Genomic DNA, 22354 nt, shown 5'->3' with positions numbered 1-22354 from the left:
GAAACAATGGCTCTTCACTTGTTTTGAGGATCCCATGAGAGATGGCAACGTTGGTCTTTATGCTGATCACCTCCTGCAATAGGGCCAATTACTTTGTCAATCCATATGTTTCCTTTTGCATGGTGGACTAATGAATGGAAGTTGCCTCCCTTAGCTTATGAGCATCAAGCACTAGATTTCCCAAGCTTTCAATCAATGAGGGAACTTGAGCCTTCATTTGTTCTACCCATGCTTGGCCTATTTCCCTGAATTGCCTTTCTTGTTGCAGCTTTAGGAGTAATTTTTTGTTCTCCTCTACATTCGGGTCAAATTGGCTTGATGAAGTGCTCTCAAGTGCATATTTGATGTATTCCATCAACTCCATATTTGAAGCGTTTAGGACTTCCTTCTCTGCTCTAAGCTCTTCCAACCTATCTTCGATCTTCTCATTGGTGGACCTCCATACGTTCACCATGTAATTATAAGCAAGGATACCAAGATCCATCATTCTTATTTGAAAGTCATTCATGGAAAGCTCATGAAATTTACCCTCCTTTTGTGGCTTTGCAATCTCTACTAGCATGTGGCCAGTGGAAGGATCAGTGGCCAATGCAGCAATGGATTTCTGCTTCTTCATTTTCTTGGAAAGTGGCCAAGAAGAGGTGGCTTGTGTGATCAAGTCCTTTGATGGAGCTACATCTTCATATCTACTCTTCTTCCTATCAATGGTCTCCTCGAGCCATGACTCAATAGAGAGCACATTGATAATGAACTACAGGGTAGTTGGATCGAACAACTTCCTAGCAACTAGTGGAGTTTGCTTTCTCTAGGAAGCAATAGGGAAGGTAGCAACCTTAGTCACTGAGAGGGCCAATGTGTCTCCTTGTTGTGATGTGTCCTACTCTTGACCATCCATGCGGTTAGTGTCACCATCCAAGTTGATCACTTGAATAGGGGAGGTAGGCTTGGCCACAGATTTTTCTTGTTCCTTCTCCTTGTTCTTGTCCCCTTCTTTTTCTCCAACTTCTATCGTATCTAGGAGAGAACCATCTCCAAATGTAAGTGTAATTGGCATAGTTTTATCTAGAGGCTCATCTCCACCTTGCCCAATTGACTGAGTTGGGCTCGTTGTTGTTGAAGTAGTTGTTGCGATAGTTGTTGCTGCAATGGATTGGACAACTCCAGAAGAAACTCCACATGTACAACCTGTACTCCCCATCCTCTTCTTCCTTGCTCAAGTCCACTCTAGTCACTTGTCCATCCTCTTGATGATTCTGTGCATGAGGACTTCCATGGTGTCAATAATAGGGCATGTGGGCAGTGTAGACACAATAGGTGTACCTTTGATCGTTTCATAGGACGAGGGATGCATGTATAAGTCATCATCTACAAGATAGGATGACATGTAGAACTACTTGAAAGCCTTGGTAGAACTACTTGAAAGCCTTGGTAGAACTCATCATCCACGAGGCGAGCTCATGACAGATGATTTGTGCCCAATCAATTTGCATACCCTCCACACATATAGCTTGCACCGGGAAGAAATGGTGCTCAATAAACTCTAGAATCTCCTTTCTTCCCTTGAGTCTGAGCAATAGAGCAACAATATCTACTATCTCTCTCTTCAAATTTGTGTCGAAAAGAGTCTTTGGCATCTTCCTCTTCTTTGAGCAGGAAGTCTGGAACCATGTTCTTTGCATGTCCTCCCATCTGAGGGTCTTCTTTTCATTGAACATTGATGCGAAACAGCCGAAGTCAATATCACAGGTACTCCTCCTTCATAGATACGCCAAATGTAAACTACATCAAAGCCTTGCTAAGTGAGATGAGGATGGATTGGTCGGGGAGTGAGATTTGCTTTATTTCTAGGTCGTATCTCTCGATACATTCCCTTACAAGCTCTTGTGCATATACTGCCATTGGAAAACTAGCTGCTTCTACCAATATGGAAAGTTGCGAATAACTTAAGTCAAATCCAAGTCTTAATGAACAAATAGTATGAGCACAATGTCCAATGAATTAACAGCTTTGTGGGCCTTTCCATCATGACATAATGATATACACAACTTGTTAATTACTGTCATGGCTTCATCATTCGGATACGCACTTGATATAGTTCACTCAAGGGGAAAATCAGCTTGAAAGCACAAAATCTATGGGATATGGAATGCTAGGGCAAGATAGCAGAAAATGAAATGTTGAAAAACTTAGTTCTCATCAAGAAGACGCCCAAACAACTCTCAACCACATTTAGATCACCTAGACCCCTTGTGGACCGGAGAAATATAAAACCCGGAAAGGAGGAGGTAAAGATAATGCAAGGATACCCAAAAAATAAAGGAAATGAGAGGAGTTCGAGATAGATGATAAGTAACCTAAAGGATACTTAGACATCAGACTTTAGACATAAATCCAATTAGATACCAATGATTTTAAGTTTCACAAGAGTAGGACTAAAACTTGGCAACAAACCCAAAACTGATTAAAGGTATAAATGATGAATATTTTATTTTTTATGTTCCTTTTCAACATTATTCATGGGTTTTATATATATATAATTGGTAATGCTATGAATGTATGTAAGAGAGTCATATGTTGTCATTGATGTCAAAGTCTTAGTTGGCAGATAGTGCTATATAATTATGATTGATGAAAAGGATTTGATTGATGAAGAGGATATGAAGAAAGTATGTTGAAGAGAAAGATGATGAGTATGGTATTCAATGAGCACTTGAAGGAGTTGGACAATGATAATGTAATGTTGATTTGATGAATTCACACTCATGCAATATTGTAATGTATTGAGTTACACGATCTTAACTAAGCGACAAGGTTAAAGAAGGAAGACTCTATTCAGCGAGTGAATATAGTGTTCCCCGAACAAATGGCAAAGTTAAGAAGAAATCTAGAATTGCCCGAGCACGTTTAGTATTAACCAAGTACTATATTACCCGAGTGAAATGTTATGTTCATCGAGTAACAGCTGGAAGAACAAGTTGTAAGAAATGGAATCTAAGGCCAACTTTTGATGGAAAAATAGAATATTTGAGATGTTCGAAGACACAAGTCAAAGTTTGTTATAAGATCAACGACTGAGAAAATTCAGTAAGGATCTAATGATGGAGATTGAAGAACATAAGGAAGCACGTATAGTACTATGAAAAGTTTTATTTTTATGTGGCTAAGTACATTGAATATGAGATCAACAATAGTGATTAAGCGACAATATATGCAAGAATCTGGGAGCACTGAAACAACTATTTAAGGAGATGTTCAAGACAATTTTAGCTTGCTCGTTGGAAGTTGATGTTGTTGATCATGTTTTTGTGAATGAGAACTATTGAAGAAGGTGTAAGAAGATAGTTAACCAGGAGTTGAGGAAGAAGAAGGAAAGAGTGAATCGCCCAGTTGAGTGAACAAAGAAAAGATCAAAAAACAAAGATTAAACAAAGACAAAAACAAAAAGATCTGAACAAGCAAGGTAGTGTTATACCTAAACAAATCATTTTCACAATATTACTTTCTAATCATTGTCATAGAAAATCTCATAAATCGAGTGGACTTAAAAAATCTATGAAATCCTATATAGTAACATCGATTAGTGGTGTTTGTAAGTCCTTTAGAGCAGGCCACTCTTGAAACAAGATCAAATAGTGATAAGGTCTAAATGATCTTTTAGTTAAATCATCTAACCAGATCACAATAACAATGTGTTGTAACCTTTAACAAGGTTGGCTCCTAATAGAGCTCATTTCAGAAGAGTGAAAATTTTGGGGTTGTCTGTCGCAAGTGGTTTTTTCTTTCATAGGTTTCCAAGTTAAAATATCGGTGTCAAATTTGTGGATGTTATGTTGCAAATTATTTTTCATGTTATTTTCATTTTACTACTTGGTAACAACTAAGTATATGGTCGATAATACTTAGTGATATTACTATTAATCAGATATAATAGAACAGTGAATGACAAGTTGGAAGTAAAGTGAGTGAACATGTTGATTGTGATGATGAATGTATACACTGAATGATTACTAATGATGTTTGTGAAGTTTGTTTGTTACTAAAATTGTTAAATGGGACAGTACGATAATTGGACATAACTAATTCACCCCTCACGAGATAAAATCTCCCCCATAGTCATCTAACAATATATGTGTGCACACAAAAACCATTAATCAGATATAATAGAACAGTGAATGACGAGTTGGAAGCAAAGTGAGTGAACATGTTAACTATGATGATGAATGTATACACCGAATGATTACTGATGATATTTGTGAAGTTTGTTTGGTACTAAAATTGTTAAAAGGGACAATACGATAATTGGACATAACCGATTCACCCCCCATGAGACAAAATCTCCCCCCACCCATGTAACAATATATGTGTGCATGCACATATTGTGTGTGTGTGTGTGTGTGTGTGTGTGTGTGTGTGTGTGTGTGTCAGAGAGAGAGAGAGCATTAGGAAATTTCCAAAGGATAAATGGACAACCATTTTCATTGGATGTTATGTTCATCAAGTATTTTAATAAGAGATTAATATAACCCTTAGAGGGAAGAGATCGATCTAAACTCTACTATAAATAGTATGATAAATTGATAATATCCATTTGACCAAAATACCTAAGATTGATATACTCTTTTTAATGTCACTGTATAAGATTGATATAACCTCCATTTGACGAACATGTTTAATAATAATGTTAGTGTGAGAGAGTGGTCTCCATTTGACTGACATGATCAAGATTGATATCACCTCCATATGTAAGAATATTCTAATGAGACAACATATACATATGTGATAAGCTTTTGGTATAGGATGTCCCTTCGAAGAAGAGAACTTAAGGGGTGCACTCCAAAGAACATAGTGAAATAACTAAGGGTTAAGGAACTTGATCTGGAGATGTCCTTAAGGTTAGGGCTATGATTGGGGTAGCACTTACACCTAGGTTGTAGTTAAGATTGTTATTGCTTAATCCTAACATTTCCTTTTCAAGTATTACGCATCCCAAGCTAACTCTAATAGAATGGTCTTACAATAGGCCTCGAACTCAATCGTTGGACCATGTGGGCCAACCCTTTTATTAGCATCAAGAATGCTTTTCTACTGGACATCTGGCTACAAATTGTTCTCTAATGTGTCGTAAAGGTATTTCCACATAGTTGAGGAACGTGAATGATGATCATTTCATTGTTCACGCTTTTGATTCTCTTTGAAGACTCCTTTTAGCCTAAGGTTGAGGATGAGGTCTCCACAACAAATTTAGGTGATCTACCATGGATCCAAATCATGGTCTTGTTGCATACTTGTGGTGATACCCCTACTATAAACTATGTGGATACTACTACTCCTACTGGTGCAACCCTCTTTGGCCATGTAGACCATTCTACATATTGCTCCATCTCTTCTCAAAGCTTCAACCAACAATTTATAGCTTCCTCGGCACTTCAACCATCATGCTAAGAGAAGTACTAAGGGTGCTTCATTAGAGGCTCTCCCTTGTGATTGGAATCCTGATGACATTGCCAAGACAATTGTTCAATAGCATAGGAAATTTAATTCTTCAAACTCACTCTTATGTGCACGCAATGAGTGAGAAGCCACCCACTCTTGATGAAAGACACTAGTCTTTGTGTTGTGTACTATTTTTTTCTTTTTTTGATGGCACATGTTATGTTTGTGCGTTGTTAAAAAGCTCTTAATGTCCTATAAAAGCCAACACTCTTGTTTTAGTATTGTTCTTTTTGACTCGTAAGATGTAATTGTGTAAGGGTCTACCCCCTTATTGAACTACTGATTATAATCAAAAATATTAACAATTGCCAACAACTGATATGTGCTTTAGCAATAAAAAGAATTGTCTACATCAAATAACATTCCACAGAAAAAGTAAACACGTATATAAAAAATCGAACAACCCAAGAAAGGTATGCTTGTTAACATTAAAATATATTTACTGCCCTTACACTTGCCAACAATTAATATGGGTTTTAGGAGTTTAAAAAAATTGTCCACGTTAATAAGAACAACACACAAAAAGGTAAAGCAAATATCTGCTATACTTTTGGTGACTCCAAACTGTATGCAAACCGAATTTTTATTTGACGTCTCTCTGCAGAATTTAAATGGAAAGGTTAGAATCTTGAAGACGCATTTCTTGAGTTTTGGGGTACATATCTCTCAAAACATTTATTAAGATCGTCTCATTATGCACTGACCATTGAGAGAAAAATATTGTAGGAAACAGAGATGAAGAAGGAATGTCACTTTCAGAAATCTCCATTTCACAAAATGCCTCCAATAAAAGCTAGTTAAGATGCTCATGTTTGATAAATGAATTTTGAACAAGGATTGAAAAACATATAATTTCCTGTCAACTTCGTGTTAAGAACCATGAAATTGACGATAAAATAAAACTAGGTAACCGTGACTCTTCATTTCTTGTTAAACAAATAATTGTATTAATAATAGCAGGATTAATGATCAATATCGATTGTTCATACTCCGTGGACACTAGTGCGTGTATAAATATCCCTATATTGCGTACATTTTGTACATTAAATTGGATATTCGCTGCTAGGAAAGCAAAAAGAAATATTAATGAAGTAATATCGATTATAAAAAAGCTGAACTATACATAATATCAAATACCATACGGGAAAGGAATATGACATAATAAATCGTGAGCGAATCAAAACGTAGGATAAATTTTACCAAACTAAACATGAATTCTCAGTTGATGTTGCACGATAAAATTAGTACGGTCTTGTTATGGCATGTCATCAATTTATAGATATTAGAGAAAGCCTGCAAGCGTCAATTTGTCCTGGCACTGAAGAACTCCTAGATATTAGTTGTGTGCCTATAAATCAAGCCTGCTTGATTTCAAAAGGAAAATACAACCTACAAATAAAGAGAAAAAGATTAAGCCACTACCAAACAAAAAGTACCAACCAATTAAAGATAGAGATATAATAGATACTCTTTACCTGTCTATTCCAAAGAAGACTAGACGCTCAGAAAACACATTTTACTCCAATTCATAATGCTTGAAGCTTTCTCAGAGGTCAAACTAAGATCCATCTGTGTGTATGCTGAAGTTGAACTAAACAACTGTTCTTAAATCACATCCGTTGGCACTCGAAGCACTACTATCTCTGGACATTAGACTTTGCTTCAAAATTAGGAATCTGATAGAAACTCCTTGTAGTTTCTCCTCAGATTTAAAGCATAGTTATCTGTTTGCAGATCCCTGTCAGCCTGTGCCAACTAGGGAATTTGAGTGTTTACATCATCATCAGATTCAAATAGAGTTTGGCTGGACACTGGAAGTTGATCATCTTGATCCATTTCTTTACTATTGTCTACATCTTCTCCAGACAATGCTGTACTTTCGCCCCCAACAGCCTCAGAACTGATAATAACAGGGTTGTTCACATATTCATAATTTTCTGTCCCCTTACCAACAATAATCTTCATATCTTCAGCAGAATAGCTTCTTTGTAATGTTCCGGTATTCATATTACATCTATTGTCGACAGGTGATCTACGCCACCCAAAATTTCCTGCCCGTTGCAGTGCAGATTTTAAGGGTAATAGATACCTCTGGGAAGCAGAGAAGCTTGTTCCTGAAGAATTTGCTGTTGGCTCCTCATCTCTTTCTTGGGTAGAGCTACTTTCTTTGTTGTGAACCCTTACTTGATACATGCTTGAAGAGTGTGACCTCCAATATGTACTCCCTGACTTCTGTACAGCAGAATCCCATACAGCTCGTATGGTACTGCTTTTGCGAGAAACATTTGATTGATCTAGCCTTCCTCCATTTCTTAATGACACAAAAAATTAGATTCAATCAGCTGTATAGACTGGAAAGTCGCAATCAATGATAGATAGGTAATTCAATAAGGGGCAGCCAACAAAATAAATAAAAATAAGAAGGGTTGCAATATTTCATTCTGAGGATCTCGTAACAGCAAAAACAAGAAACTGCCCGACATATAACCAACCTATTATAACACATATATGAAATGGCTTTCAAAACAATGAGAGTCTCTAGGAGACATTACATGCTGAGAATCTTTGTAATGTAAATAAAACAAAATAGAATGCAACAATTTAACAAGGAAAATCTCAATTTGATATAATATCACTTGGTGAAATGAAATAACATTAGCCAGGAAATTTAGACTCGTTAAAATTTGCTAAAAAAAAATCAAAACAAACACGAAATGTTCAGAACTGAAAATTAATAGCATAGCAGTCTTAGTACTTACATGTGAAATGCTCAGCTACATTTGGAAAAATAAGTTAAAAAATTATGAGCTGTAATTTGAAAGTCCCAGCCAAATATAAGCCTAAGGTTGAAGGTGAAAATATACAATAGCTACAACTGTATTGTCTCATCAATGCCTGTTGGAATTTTTTGGCCTACATAGTTGCAAATTCAAATTTATTGAGTCTCTTCTACAAATTTACTATGTCAGCCTTGTAGTCACTATACTCTTCCTAATAATGGAATACTGAGTTTCATTCAAAACATCAATTAAAAAATATGCAAAGTTGATTCCAGAAGTAATCTTTTGACTACTATAATGAACTGTGGAAAACTAATGACAACTCCAATTGACTTATCATGTTATATTGGTTTGTTTATGCGTGACTATGTCCTTGTTAGTTTGTAGGTAGTTGTTAGGAATTATTTGTCAGCAGTTGTGTTCTGTTTGGCAACCATCAAGTACTTTAAAGACTTAACATCGACTGGCAAGGCATTCTAATTCTCTGCAGAATCCTAGTCTGAAATTGAGTTGTTCAAGAAGTAACACTGAATTTAACATTCAATGATCTTCATCTACAGTTATCTAGTATGTACCTTATTATGCACAATTAAACAGTTTCAAAGATTTATTTTCTACCTTATTCTAGCAGGAGTTGGTCTACTTCAAGGTGTTGAATGGTCACAAATATTGAATATATTTCAATGAATTCATTATATCATTTTATAAATTTTAACATGGAAGGTAAGCAACATGCACTTAAGGATTTATACACCCAACAATAAGTTGGTACATCCCACTGGAAAAGAATTTGATTCTAGGAAGGGTGCCAACATTTGTGGTCAAATGTTAAAAATATTTATCCATAAACTGTTATTTATCCATAAACTGGGGCAACGAGCCAAACTCCAATCATTGTCAAACGGATTTAATGAGATGCCCTCAAACTAATTCACTATGCACCGACACCTACTATAGTGGATGTGAAACTCCATTGCATGTGTGCATCAAGGAAAAACAGACAACAAATCAAACAAGTAAAAAAAACATTGCAATATACAAAATACCACTAGAGAAACCATCAAATAGATACTGCACTAGATCTACATTGTTTACAATGCTCCAATTCACATTGTGAGCTTCTACACGCCCTCATACTGTCCTGAACATGACATGTCATTGTAAAAACTTCAGCTACAAAAAAGAATATAACCTCCAAAGACTGGAGAGGACAACTAAAACGCACTAGTATGAATATTGAAAAGACTAAAACCCAAACTCTAAATAAAAACATCTCACATCCTCCCTTTCAAGTAACAGAAAGCTATGACTCAACACAGGTAGAAAACATGCCTTCTTGGCATGGATAGAACACTCAAACAAATTTGGAACTTCCATTGTACTTGCAAGTACTATTTATATTGAAGAAAACTATTACATGCACATGCAACAGTCTTAAGATGGACTAAACCCATCAATAGAATAGATAGTCCCCCCCTGCCCAAACTTCCAGTTGTGAAATTTATGCTACAATTTTCTTCCAGTCAAATACAAGACCCAAAGCATCTCATACTTTGGAACCCCCAAAAAGTCACTCTTTTTGCTCATTTTATAATCAAAATGTGACCATTTAGCTTTTATACAACTATTGTAATTTTTAGGCAGCACATTTGATACCAATTTTGACACAGATGGTGATTATGCAGTCACCAGATTAGCCTCATAATTTTGAAATTTGAAAATAATCCTGCACAATTCAGCAACAAGTGTGTAACTTCAGTGTAATGACCCCTTATACTAGGTCGGCTTAGAATGATCCCAAAAAGAATATGAGATACTCTAGTAGTCAAATCCTGATATAATTAATCATGTCTAAGCCAACTTGTAAGTAGCATCATGTTGCCAAGTTTTAGTCTTACCCTTAAAAGCTTGTAGTTATTGTTATTTAAGTGAGTTCGTGTTCAATGTGAAGTCTAAGTATCCTTTAGGTTATTTACTTCTCATCTTTCCCAAGTACCTCACTTTCTTTGCTTTTTGGGTCTCCTAATCATGTTGTGCGGTTTTCCTGTTTTTCCGGTGCGCGAGGGGTTTAGGTGATCTAGGCATGGTTGGGATGTGTCCTAGCGTCTTCCTGATGAGAAGTAAGTTGTTCGAGTTTCACAATCTATTATCTTACACCAGGATCCTCTTTGTTGCACGTTCCGAGCTTTCAAGATGATTTTCCCCTTAAGCGAACTATATCGAGTGTGGATCCGAAGAATGGAGCTGTAACAGTGAATAACAAGCTTTGAATGTGATTATGTCATGTTGGGAAGGCCTAGGAAGCTGTGGATCGAAGCCAGATTGAATTCCATTCAAATTTACAAAGGTAAAATCAAGTGCTACAAGGAAACATGGGTCTATGGCTTTCTGCTACACACTCGTGAAGGCAAAGTTGTTTTGTTCTGTTCCCCAAGTTGTATAAACTTGAGCCAAATCTCAGTCCCAATGATCAAATAGTGTGAACACGATGATGAATGAATCATTTAGGGCTCATAATCAGTGAGGCATGCTCGAGATTTAGCTTCGAGGCCATCAGATTGAGGTGAAGGAATGAAGTGTTGTTAGTTGTACTCCAGTCCAAGAATTGGTGCTGAGAAAGGAGTTTTCAATACCAAGGTAATGAAAAGGTTACTTATCCAAAGGTTTTGGATATAGAAACACAAGCAACTTTTAAGTACGAATATTCATCGAAGATGCTTGAATGATATTTCCAGAGAAGTCAGCAGTGGGAGTGCAACCCCGACATAAAGGGAATGCAATGTTAGACACTTCAGGCAGAAAGTAAAAGAATGAAGTGCGTAAGCGAACGAACGATCACTCCCCGTGCTCTGATCCCGAATAGAGGGAAAATAGGTTTGCGGAAAAGCTAAGTTTCTCTCCCTCTCCCACATGTGTTGATACTATCAAGTATATTTGCATTTCGGATTCTAAAGCAAAGTAAGGCACTTCTCGTAAAGCTAAAGCATTTGTGTTGCTAAGTGATTCTTAGTCATATGACTTTACCTTAAATAAAGTAATAGAGCTTTCGGGAATTTAATATTTTACATGCAAGTAAACGGAAAGTTTAAATAGCCGTTGATCATGGAATTATATGCAAATCCTGTCATTATAATCGTTGGCCAAACTTAATTTTGTTCATGTGGCGCCAACATTTGAATTCCTAAATCTATTTCATCGGAATTATGTAATTGGTTTCTTCGAGTATACTAAAACGGCTATTTATCGAGAACTGTATCATATGCAATCATAGCGAATGGCAATCAGAGCTGCTGGTTACAACAAGTTAATTGGCCTAGAGAGTGAGTTAAAAGAGTTTTTGGACATGTCTTTCAAATTCTACAATTTGGGTGATCTTCATAGGAGACTCAATTCTCAGCTGATTCACCCCATTACTCAAAAGCTTAAGGAGAGTGGACTGGTTGAGGCAGCTGGCTTTCCAATGGCAATGCATCCACCTGAGCTTGTGAAGGAGTGTATCGAGAGATACAACCTTGAGATGAAGCAAATCCTATTCCCTGATCAATCTATCCTCATTTCAATCAACAAGGCACTAATGCAGTCCGCATTTGGCATTCCCGCGAGAGAAAAATACTGTGATATTGATTTTGGTTCTTTCACGTCTATGTTTAATGAGAAGAAGACTCAGACACGAGGACACGCAAAGGACATGGTTCTAGACTGCTCGCTCGAAGAAGAGCAAAATGCCCAAAACTTTGTGTGGGACTAACTTGAAAAGAGAGATAATGGACATCCTTGCCCTGCTTCTCAGGCTAAAAGGAAGGGAGGAGATTTTGGAGTTCATCGAGTACCATTTCTTCCTTGTGCAAGCTATATGTTCAGAGAATTTGAAGGTTGATTAGGCGCAAATTATCTGCAATGAGCTCTCCTCATGGTTAAGTCCGGCCAAAGGGTTCAAGCAATTTTACATGTCTTCTTATCTAATTTATGCCCTTGCAACTCATCACATGTGGTCCAACCTCCCTAGCATCCAGAATTACGACAAGCACACCAAAGTATATGAATTTTACCCACATTTCCAATTGCAGAGGAGCTATGAGGAGTATGTGATTGTTAATGAGGCTATGCTGAGAATTGCAAGGATACTCAAAAAGGAGATTTTCACCAAAGGCAATTTCGACCATAAGCCAATTCGGATGCTCATTCATCCAGTTTTCGAGTTTCTCCTATTTGCGAATAGGAGCTTACGATGGTTTCCCTAAAAGGCTTCCAAGATATCTAGAAGACATGGTGGTTCTAGTAGAATTATGTCGACAGATCCTCAAAGTAAACACCTTGTGTTCTTATGTCAAGAAGATTGTCAGGATTCCTTTCCCTAGTGGTTGGTCCCTACTCTGTGCTTCCAGATCTGATGCTCGGAATTTGGTGATGAGCTTTGAGAATAAGATTAAATTGATAGATTATGAGGTACTCAGGTCTCAATATGATCCAATCAATTTTGTGAAAGATCATTTTAAGTTAGGATATGCCTACAAGCATGTCCCAGACATTGAAGACATCTGGGTCAGATGTCTTGATGAATATCAAACTCGGGAGAAATTATGGTCACAGCTAACCCTTAACGAGATTAAATTGTATAACAATTCTATTGATGTTTCTGACCTTGCAAATGATGGAGCATACATGCATCCCACCCCCTACAAGAAGATCAAAGGCACCCCAATTTTGTCTACCCCACCTGTAGGTCCATTCGTTGACACAATGGAGGTTCTTATGCAGGGGATCATCAAGAGAACTGATAAATGGGTGGAGTGGACCCGAGCAAGGAAAAAGAGGACTGGGAGCACTAGTTCTACAAGTGGAGTCTCTTCAAGACTTGCCCAGACCACCACAATAGCAACCACCACAACTACTACATCAACATCTACGGGCCCATCACAGTCCATTGGTCAAGGAGGAGATCAGCCTCCAGACAAGAATGTGCCCATTACTCCTACTTGCGGAACTCAGTCTCTTCTGAACACCAGGAAAGTTGGGGAGAAGGAAGATGACAAGGATAAGGGGAAAGAACAAGAAAAATCAGTGGCCAAGCCATCATCCCTTGTCCAGGTCATCAATTTGGATGGCAATACCAACCCCGTGGATGGCCAAGAACAAGATGCATCCCAGCAAGGGGACACCTTAGCCCTTTCGGTAACTAAGGTCACGGCCTTCCCTGTTGCTTCTCAAAGCAAGCAGACTCCATTAATCCCAAGGAAGCTATTCGACCCAACTGCCTTATAGTCAGCTATCAATGTGCTCTCTACAGAGTCATGGCTCGAAGATACCATTGATAGGAAGAAGAGGAGATATGAGGAAGCAGCTCCATTGAAGGATTTGATCACACAAGTCACCTCGTCTTAGCCATCCAAGAAGACAAAGAAGCAGTGCACTGGCTACGGATTCAACAACTAGCCATATGCTAGTCGAGATCACTGAGCCACAAAAGGAAGGCAAATTTCATGAGCTTTTAAAAGATGACTTCCAGATCAAAACACTGGATCTTGGTATGCCTATTCATGACTCCATGGTGAACATGTGGAAGTCTACCAATGAGAAAATTGAAGATAAGCTAGAAGAGTTTAGAGCAAAAAAAGAAATCTTAAAGGCCTCAAACAGAGAATTGGTGGATAGATAAGGTTTGCACTTGGGAGTACTTCGTCGAGTCAATTTGACCCGAATGCAGAGGAGAACAAAAATCTACTCCAAAAGCTGCAACAAGAAAGGCAATTCGGGTAGGTGGGTCGAGCATGGGTAGATCAGATGAAGGCTCAAGGTCCCTCATTAGTTGAAAACTTGGGAAGCCCAGTGTTAGATGCTCACAAACTCAGGGAGGCAGCTTCAAATCATCAGACCACCATACAAAAGGATGCAGACAAGCTGACAGAGAAAATGGCCCTTCTTCAAGAGGTAACTGACATGAAAACAAATGTTGCCATTACTCATGGGATCCTCAAGATGGGCAATGAGTCACTGTTTCACTGGAAACAATCCTTGGAGTTTGTTATAGAAAGTTCTATGAGGTTCGCAAATGAGCTCAAGGATATACATGACCTCGTGCAGAAGGTCATTGATAAGTTATTTCAATACTTGAAGATATTGCATACAAAGTCTTTTGTCTAAGTTGTCGATTCGGGTTCGGGGAAAGGTTCGGGTTCGAGGTTCAGTTCGTGGGTTCAGGCAATTTTTTTTTTCCCCATTTGGGTTCGTGGGTGGGTTCGTGAGTATATATATATATATGCAAAAAAATAAAAACTCACATAGTTGTAAAAGTAAAACTAAGTCATTCCATAGTATGAATATATCAATGTTACTTGATTATTGATCAATGCCAAATGTCAAAGATAAACATTAAATACTCACTCATTAATCTATGCTAATGTTGTAAATAAAATCATACATTGAATTACTAAAATGCAAAATGGAATTTCAAAACATAGACTACTTCATCAGATTGATAGATAATTAATTATGACTTATTAAGTTTGAAACTGTGAAACATAGTGATAAATCATAAATGACTCAATGAGTCAATGACAAATGTTTAAACATAGTTTATCAAAGATGCAAATGCCCTTCAAGGGTCAAATGGGTCATCAAAATATGAGGGATCAATGGCTTCATCCTCATCTATATCATTGACATTTTCCACATCATTGGAATCCAAACCGGTTCCACTAGCCCCAGATGCAACCACATCCTCCTCCTCAACATCTAGCAAGGCAATTCTAGATATATCTTGGGCAGTCATATCCAAGTCAAAAGTCTCAGGTAGTACATCCCACAACTTCTCTAGTCCCTTCTTATATCCTGGATCCTTGCATGATAGGAGGCGCTAGTTGTTGTGAATAAATACCAAGTCCTCTGCTTTCTTCGAACCCAACCGGTTACGCTTCACTGAGTGGATAAAGGAGTATGTACTCCAATTCCGCTCAGCAATACAAGAGCTCGCAACCTAAAGAGACAACCAACAAATTTTTTAAAATTAGCTAAGTAATTTTACAATACAATAGGAATTTAAGAGTGCTAATTCGACAAGCTAAGTGACCATAAGAAAAAGAAAAAAAAATTAAATACATACTTGTGACGATCTTAATGGCAAGAGGTTGGAGGTACATGTAACTTTCCCCATGTAAGTACTACCATCCAATGGCATCCAATCTACTTTGGTCATTGATTGCATCAGGCTCTGATTTTTTGCTTGAGACAAAATCAACAAACTCTCTCCTAACATTTGATGCCACATCAGGATCACTAAAGAGCCTGTTAAGTGCCCTCTTATACCCAGCAGCAACTTCAGGATCTCTATATGGTACCACTCTCACAGGAATAGCATCTCATTGCTATAATATCTAGGAGAAAGTGCATATGCCAGGAGGTGTAAATGTGTAGTCATCTTGTTCCAACGATGTAGAACAATTTTCTCCACCTTAGTGTACAAGGTATCAGGATCCTGCTCTCTCCTCTAAATGACCTGGGATGTCAAATATGTACATGTAAGTTATCTTGATGTAGTGTTAATAACTTAATTAAAATCAAAAATCAAAATCTCTCAATAAACAAGGATAAAGTATTGTATAAAAATTTAAACTTACTAATTGCATTCTTTCTAGCATGGAGTCCATGGCATCATATATGTTCCCCAAACAAGGCTCATTCGTGTCGGCATACCGAAGCATAGACATGATGGGCTCCGTGAGTTCTAATGCATATTCCACCCTATTCCAAAAATCATCACTCAAGATCAAATCCTTTACAGTTTTGGCCTTTTCTGTATCACCTTGCTTCCATCCACCCCATTTGTTGCTAATAAACATTTGACCTAATGCCTCTTTCACCCTCACAAGTCATCTAAGGACGATTGTGTGTGAAGCAAACCTTGTTTCAGCAGCCTATTACCATGTTAATTCAAATTGTAAGTTAATATGATATGTTCATAACACAAAAATTTAAGAATATGTATTAAATTTTGTAAAGTATGACACAAAAATTAAAATGATAAATGAAGCTAAATAAAGTTTAAAATTTACCTTCAATAATTCCAAGCGGGAGAAATTTCTGAAAATTGCTTGTGACATATGGTGGTTTGTCACAAACATCTGGATCTGCTCACCCTCCTCATACACATTTTTCATCCATTCAATTTGGCTGCCCATTGTTTTCATCACCAAGTTCAAGGTGTGGACAGTGCATGGTGTCCAAAAGATATGCTCATATCGTGCTTCTACCAAAGCACCTGCAGCCTTACAAACTTTAGCATTGTCCGTTATTACTTGGACAACATTGTCAGCTCCCATGGACTCTATGGATTCAATGACAAGTTGGGCAATAAAATTTCCATCCTTTCCTTGCCCTTCACAATCAACAGCCTTCAAAAACATTGCCCCCTTGGGGCAAACAGCAATCACATTTATTAATGGACGATTTTTGCAATCTTTCCATCCATCAGAGACAATGCTCACCCCTGTTTGGATCCAAGAATCTCTTATTGGTTTGAGGAGGTTTTCTACATTCTTTCTCTCCTTATGCAATATGGTGGTTCTCAACTTTTCATATCCAGGGGATTGGTAACCATGAGGTGCATCATTTATTGTTTTCACCATCTCTCTCCAATAAGGGGATCTCACTAGATTGAATGAAACACCATTTGTAATGAGGCAACGCCCAATCTTTATGTCAGCAATTTCTCTCTTGTCATTTTCAAATGCCGTATCTAATGGGCTTCTCTTGCGGGATGCGGGTGTTTCTATTTCATCTTCATCCAGAGATGGGGTAGGTAGGAAGGGATGTGGTTTACTAATTGTTTGAGAGGGTGGTGTTGGTGGTTTTTGCTTTGACTTATCTTTTTTTGCCTTTGACACTAACCTATCAGCCTCTTCTTGTTCTTTTAACAGGCCTACTATTTGAGGAGCCGGCAACCCTTTTTTACCTCCCTCTGGGGGCCCCTCACACATGGAAATCCCTTGACCTAGTGGACCTATCAAATGATGTTTAACCCGGAAATAGGAGCTTCTATATTGGTTTTGGCAAAAATTGCATTTCCATATATACCCTCCCCCACCAGCACATTGCTCAATTCTTGTTGTATACTTCCACAAAGGAAAGCCTTTATCAATTTTAAATCTTTGGGATCCCACCCCACCCACTGAACCCTGACTACTCATTCTTGGATTCTTGCAATCTATAAAAACAAATTTTAAAAAATATTTCAAAACTTATACAAAACTTGATAAAAATTTAGAACAATAAATATAAAAAAAACTAAAAACAAACTATGAAAGAAGCAAAAGAAAGGATCAAATGCATACCTGGAACACTCAGCACTGATTATTTGAAGGATTTGAGACTCCACAAACAATCTCTACAACCTTCTCTTCAAACTTGCAAAATGGCCACAGCAAAATGAGAGAGCAAAATGACAAAGCAAATGAGAGATTAGATGAATGAAATGCATCTAATAGGCCTTACTTTAGGGTTTGGCAAAAATAATAATAATAAAAACATATTTTTAATGCTTTTTTGGGCCACTTTTTGGCCCCACCTACCGCGGGTCCGCCCGGATTCACCCGGGTCCGGGCAAGGTCCGCATTTTGGCCTACGGGTCCTCCCGGATCCGTGCACGGACCCAGGAGGACCCGCAGGCCAAAATGCGGACCCTACCCGGACCCGTCGTGGACCCGGGCTCAAATCCGAACCTGGACCCAAGCTCCAGGGTCCGAATCTGGCAACTTAGTCTTTTGTGTCCACTAATGGCAAGCTGATGGATATTGAGAAAATGAAATCAAAGTTCTTGGCATTTGTTGACAAAGCCGTTGACCCACTCAACTTCCAAGTGTCCAAGATCCTAGAACTCTCAACAATAGATCCAAGACCAAAATAGCACTCTGAAACCCACACAAAACTTCATGGAACACACTTTTTTTGTGATTTTCTTCTAATCCCACACTCTTTTTGGCAATTGCTTGTGTTTTACTACCTGTTTATGTCTTTCCCTTCCCTTTGACATCATACATTAATCATTCTGAACATTTTTTATTTGTCGCCATCTTCTTTTCTTTTTTTTTGCTCCTCCGAAGATGCCTGCAAAACCCTCAGCCAAAATCGACCTCTGCCAGTACATGCCCGTACGACGGCCTCTGCAATCCTAAACAAACAAATTCCTCCCACTGTACTTCCTAAGCATCCTGCCTTAACCTTTTCTTACCAGCGTATGGTGTTTGATTGTTCCACTAATCTCCCTGAAGAAGCCGTATGGTGAAGGCATGTACAGTTGAGCCCTTCAATTGCCTGATGTCTGTACGCTAGTACACTTTCACTGGCTGCGTTAAATATAATAACTCGGCCTCTACTTCTTTGGACGTCGTACGGTTTTAAAGTTACCTCCTCACCTTGCTTGTCGTACGCTATATCCCTCCTTCAAATTAGCCATACGGTGTTTTTAAAGGTTGCAAGTTTCTTTGTTAAAGTCCATATAGATATGAGTCTTTACCAAGGCCGTACGATGATTTGCAAGACTTCCGTACGGTGCATATCAGGTGCACTACAGTCACCGGCCCAACAAAGTTTAATCCTTCAAAATCTGTACAACTTCAAAATCTGTATGGGTATGGGGGTCTTATACAAAGACCGTACGGCTACTAAAATTTCTGTATGGGGTCTCTTAGGAACAGACTTTTCCAATAATTTTTCTTTATTTTTCAAAATCAATTGTTCGTCGACGAGGGACTATTCCCTTCATGAGAGATTTTTAACTTTGACCCCTTCACGGTGTCCGATACTTCCTTCTCATCGAGCGTCCATAACTTCATCGCCCCATTATCACCAACTTCCCATATCTTGTATCGTCCTACCCATTTGACTCTGAACTTTCCAGGTTTGATTTCAGTCCCCCTGTCATACTTGAACACTAGCTAACCTGGTTGAAACTTATTCAATTTCAAATGCTTCTCATGCTATCACTTCCGCCCATTTTCTATAACTTCCATGGCCCATTGTGCCTATAGTCGTCACTTATCTAGTTTATTTAAATTATACCATCCTTCCCCTAGACTTTCCATATTTCTAAGCTTGTTCTCAAAACTCGGTACCATAAATTCTGTTGGCTGCCACTCCTTGCCATCAATAACTGTATTCTTGATTTTAGAACCTTCACTCCGTATTACTGAAGCTTTTATTAAACCCTTACTATTTGTTTCCTATGTAGACCGTATGATGTGTTTTCCTTGCTGCTAGCACCTTTCTACTAATTTCGTGGTGTGGTGTAACCTTTTCTTTCCACACGCTCTGTTCATTGTGTTCCATACGGTGGAATCTTTCCTTATTCCAAGTTTGTACTATATGTTCTTCCCTTCAACTTCAGTTGTAACCACTTGTCCTTCTGCTTCACTATATTCCTTCGAACATTCATTTCCCTCTTATTTCTTACCTTCATCGATCCCTAACATATTACAGCTCGGAAAGAGCTCATAATCCTCCATCTGCCTGTGGAAAAGGCCGTTCACCGAGTCTAGATCATCGTCCATTGATCCTCCTTCCAACCGTAAGACTCCTTTCTAATCTGGTTCCATTTGTTGTTTCCCTTCATCCTCGTCTTCAGAATCAGATGAGAGAGCTTCCTCGCCCACCATTTGCGTATGCAGATCAATAATGAATTTCCGGCATTTGCTTTCCAGTGACAATGTATTTTTCTTCCAGTCATGTTTGACCTTCGCTTGCACAAGCCATCCACGGCCCAGAATGGCATCGTATCCTCTTCGTTTCAGCGCGATAATGACGAAGTCGAGTAGGAACAGTTGAGTTCCAATCATCACTGGTTGTGCCATTAAAACACCAAGAGGTTTAATGCCGTGTTGGTCCGTTGTTAGCAACTGGAATGTAGGTGGCCACAACGTCGACTGTCCCAACGTCTTCCAGGTATCCTCCGGTAACACATTGATACCAAATCCTCCGTCCACTATTGTGTGTGTCAGGACAGTTCCCAAAATTCCCATCTCGACGACTGTCGGGTGCCGTTCAGATGAGAGGGCTAGCAGCATTGGATCCTTAGCACTTGTGCCACTTTCTTTCTCACTTGTTCTACTGGTAATTTAGCCGTTGGAGCAATGTTTGAGTGCCGAACAAAGTTGAGGCATCGTGAGTAGCAAATCATTTATTTTGACGGGCACCTCAGTTTGTAATATCTGTCGTACAATGTTCTGTTCTGCACAGTTCCTTGCTGAGGTACCGGTAGTGTCCTTCAGGTGTACTTTCTCCACCTATGTTGCTTTCTGAATTTCTGGCCATGCTTCCTCCAGTCTCTTCTTTTCTTTCGTCGAGTCAGGGTACAGTTTTGCTTGCTTCCGTGTGATTGCCAAAACCTCCTCTTCATCCGTCCCAATGGTGATCAAATTTACTCTTGATTTCAGACAATTGGCATCTTCATGATCTCCCGGACCGCACAATCTGCATAACAACTTTGGTGCACTTGTCATTGTACAGTCTCGAGCACAGTGGCCCCACAAATTACATGCTCGGCATTGAACCATCGATCGTTTGTCCACATCGTACTGAATTCGACTACGGCTCCCATTATTATTATTGGCATTGTTATTGTTGTTTTGCCCTCTTCTATTATTTTTGTACCCTCCCAAGGTGGCACCCTCCGTACTAGTGTTTCCGCTCCCTCCTGACACGGAAGCCTCCTATGTTAGGAACACTTGTTGAGGCCCTCTTGTTTTCATGTTGAAGGGGCATTCCTTTGTGGAATGTCCCATGGTCTGGCAAATCTCGCTGAATTGGTTCTTCAGACATGATCCCTTCGTATGGCCTTCTGTCTTGCAGTCTGTGCACCATAGCTCATTTTCCTTGGTCTCCTTCTCCATGTTCTTAAATTCTTAAATCATTCAGATCATATCCTTTTGGAGAGCTCGGACCTTCTTGCTGCCCTTTTCGTCATCGCTGCTCTCTTGCTCTGAAGACATGTCATCATCTGAATCGGATGAGCTACTCTTCTTCTTCTTTTGTTTTGTTTTCTGCTCACTTTCCAAGTTCATTGCCCGATTGTATGCTTCAGTGTATGATGATGGTGGCACAGTCTTCATCTTCTTCCGCAATTTCAGGCGTAAGCCTTCAATGAACCATCTTTTTTGCAGCCCATCTGCCGGCTTATTTTCCATTTTATTTATTAAGTCTTTTAATTTCTTGGCGTATACTCAGACAGTTTCATTTTTCCCCTACTTTGTGTTGTATATCTCCGCTACGATCTCATTGTCATCATACAACAATTGAAATTCGGTGATAAAATCTTTTTTAATGTTGTCCCAGTTGATTAATTTTTGGGGATCCGTATCGGCAAACCAATCAATTGCGACAACCCATAGGGTTGCCGAAAATTGTCGGACCCATTCGTTTGTATCTGTTATGCCATTCGCCCTCCAAATCGTTTCGCATGTTTTATAGTGTCGGATTGGATCGACTGTACCATCACCATCAAACTTAGAAAACTTTTCCTTTGGTCCTACCATTACTATTCGAAGTTGAGGGATTTGTTCTACACACCTGTGTTGTTCTACACACCCACGTTGTTCTGAACACCCGTGTTGTTTCCGACAATCGTGCTATTTGGTGAAGAAGGGTTTTCGTCAACCGAAGCTATCCGTTCCGGAAGTGTATCTTGGACGAAGAGTTCACTCCACACTCGTGCTCCCTCGGCACACCGAGCTGTGCGAGTTAATCCCCTTTCATCTGGATTCTCTTCCCTCGGCGTATGCAAGTTCAGAAACTCCTCCCTTGCTTCTTCCACCAAATCCAGCCATTGTCGAGTCTCTTCCAACAATTCTTCAGTGCTTCAGTGTCCATCGGCAATTTTCTGAAACCTTGTGCGTATTTCATCCTTTTCCTTCAGCCTATTCTTATTTTTATTCAATTGATTCGGCATTAGTCTTCATTCCTCTGCCTTTGTGCCAGGTCCATCGAGCAATGGCACCAAATGTTTACCGCATGGGTAAATGAACTAATGCATACAGATAATAAATAGAAACAGTAGTACTCCTTTTATTATTCGCATATGCCAAATACATTACATT

General features: G+C 38.8%; 2 protein-coding genes across 3 annotated transcripts in view; both read right to left on the bottom strand.

The window, feature by feature from the left end:
- Nucleotides 1-6416: 6416 nt before the first annotated feature.
- LOC149531553 (uncharacterized) overlaps nt 6417-22354 on the bottom strand; it is a 72622-nt gene continuing 56684 nt past the window's right edge. Inside the window, exons 4-5 of one of the 2 annotated variants that reach the window (XM_089808638.1) lie at nt 6969-7804; nt 6417-6882 (exon numbers count right to left, since the gene is read on the bottom strand). In XM_089808638.1, the coding sequence (XP_089664764.1) occupies nt 7249-7804 (556 nt within the window). In that variant the 3' untranslated portion in view covers nt 6417-6882; nt 6969-7248. The remainder of the gene's footprint in view (nt 6883-6968; nt 7805-22354) is intronic. The other variant, XM_089808639.1, reaches the window with a different exon arrangement.
- LOC149531554 (uncharacterized) lies at nt 14718-17437 on the bottom strand. Its single transcript, XM_089810231.1, has 4 exons — nt 16322-17437; nt 15887-16183; nt 15373-15765; nt 14718-15246 (listed from the first exon to the last, which is right to left on the bottom strand). The coding sequence occupies exons 1-2, from the start codon at nt 17243-17245 to the stop codon at nt 16139-16141; spliced, it is 969 nt and encodes a 322-aa protein (XP_089666357.1). The 5' UTR covers nt 17246-17437; the 3' UTR covers nt 14718-15246; nt 15373-15765; nt 15887-16138.

This window comes from Cupressus sempervirens, chromosome 11 (assembly GCF_028749045.1).
Source record: "Cupressus sempervirens isolate cs-2001-9-10 chromosome 11, ASM2874904v1, whole genome shotgun sequence".
Classification (NCBI taxonomy): domain Eukaryota; kingdom Viridiplantae; phylum Streptophyta; class Pinopsida; order Cupressales; family Cupressaceae; genus Cupressus; species Cupressus sempervirens.
Note: the sequence above shows the minus strand (reverse complement) of the source record. Positions and strands in the feature narration are given on the sequence as shown.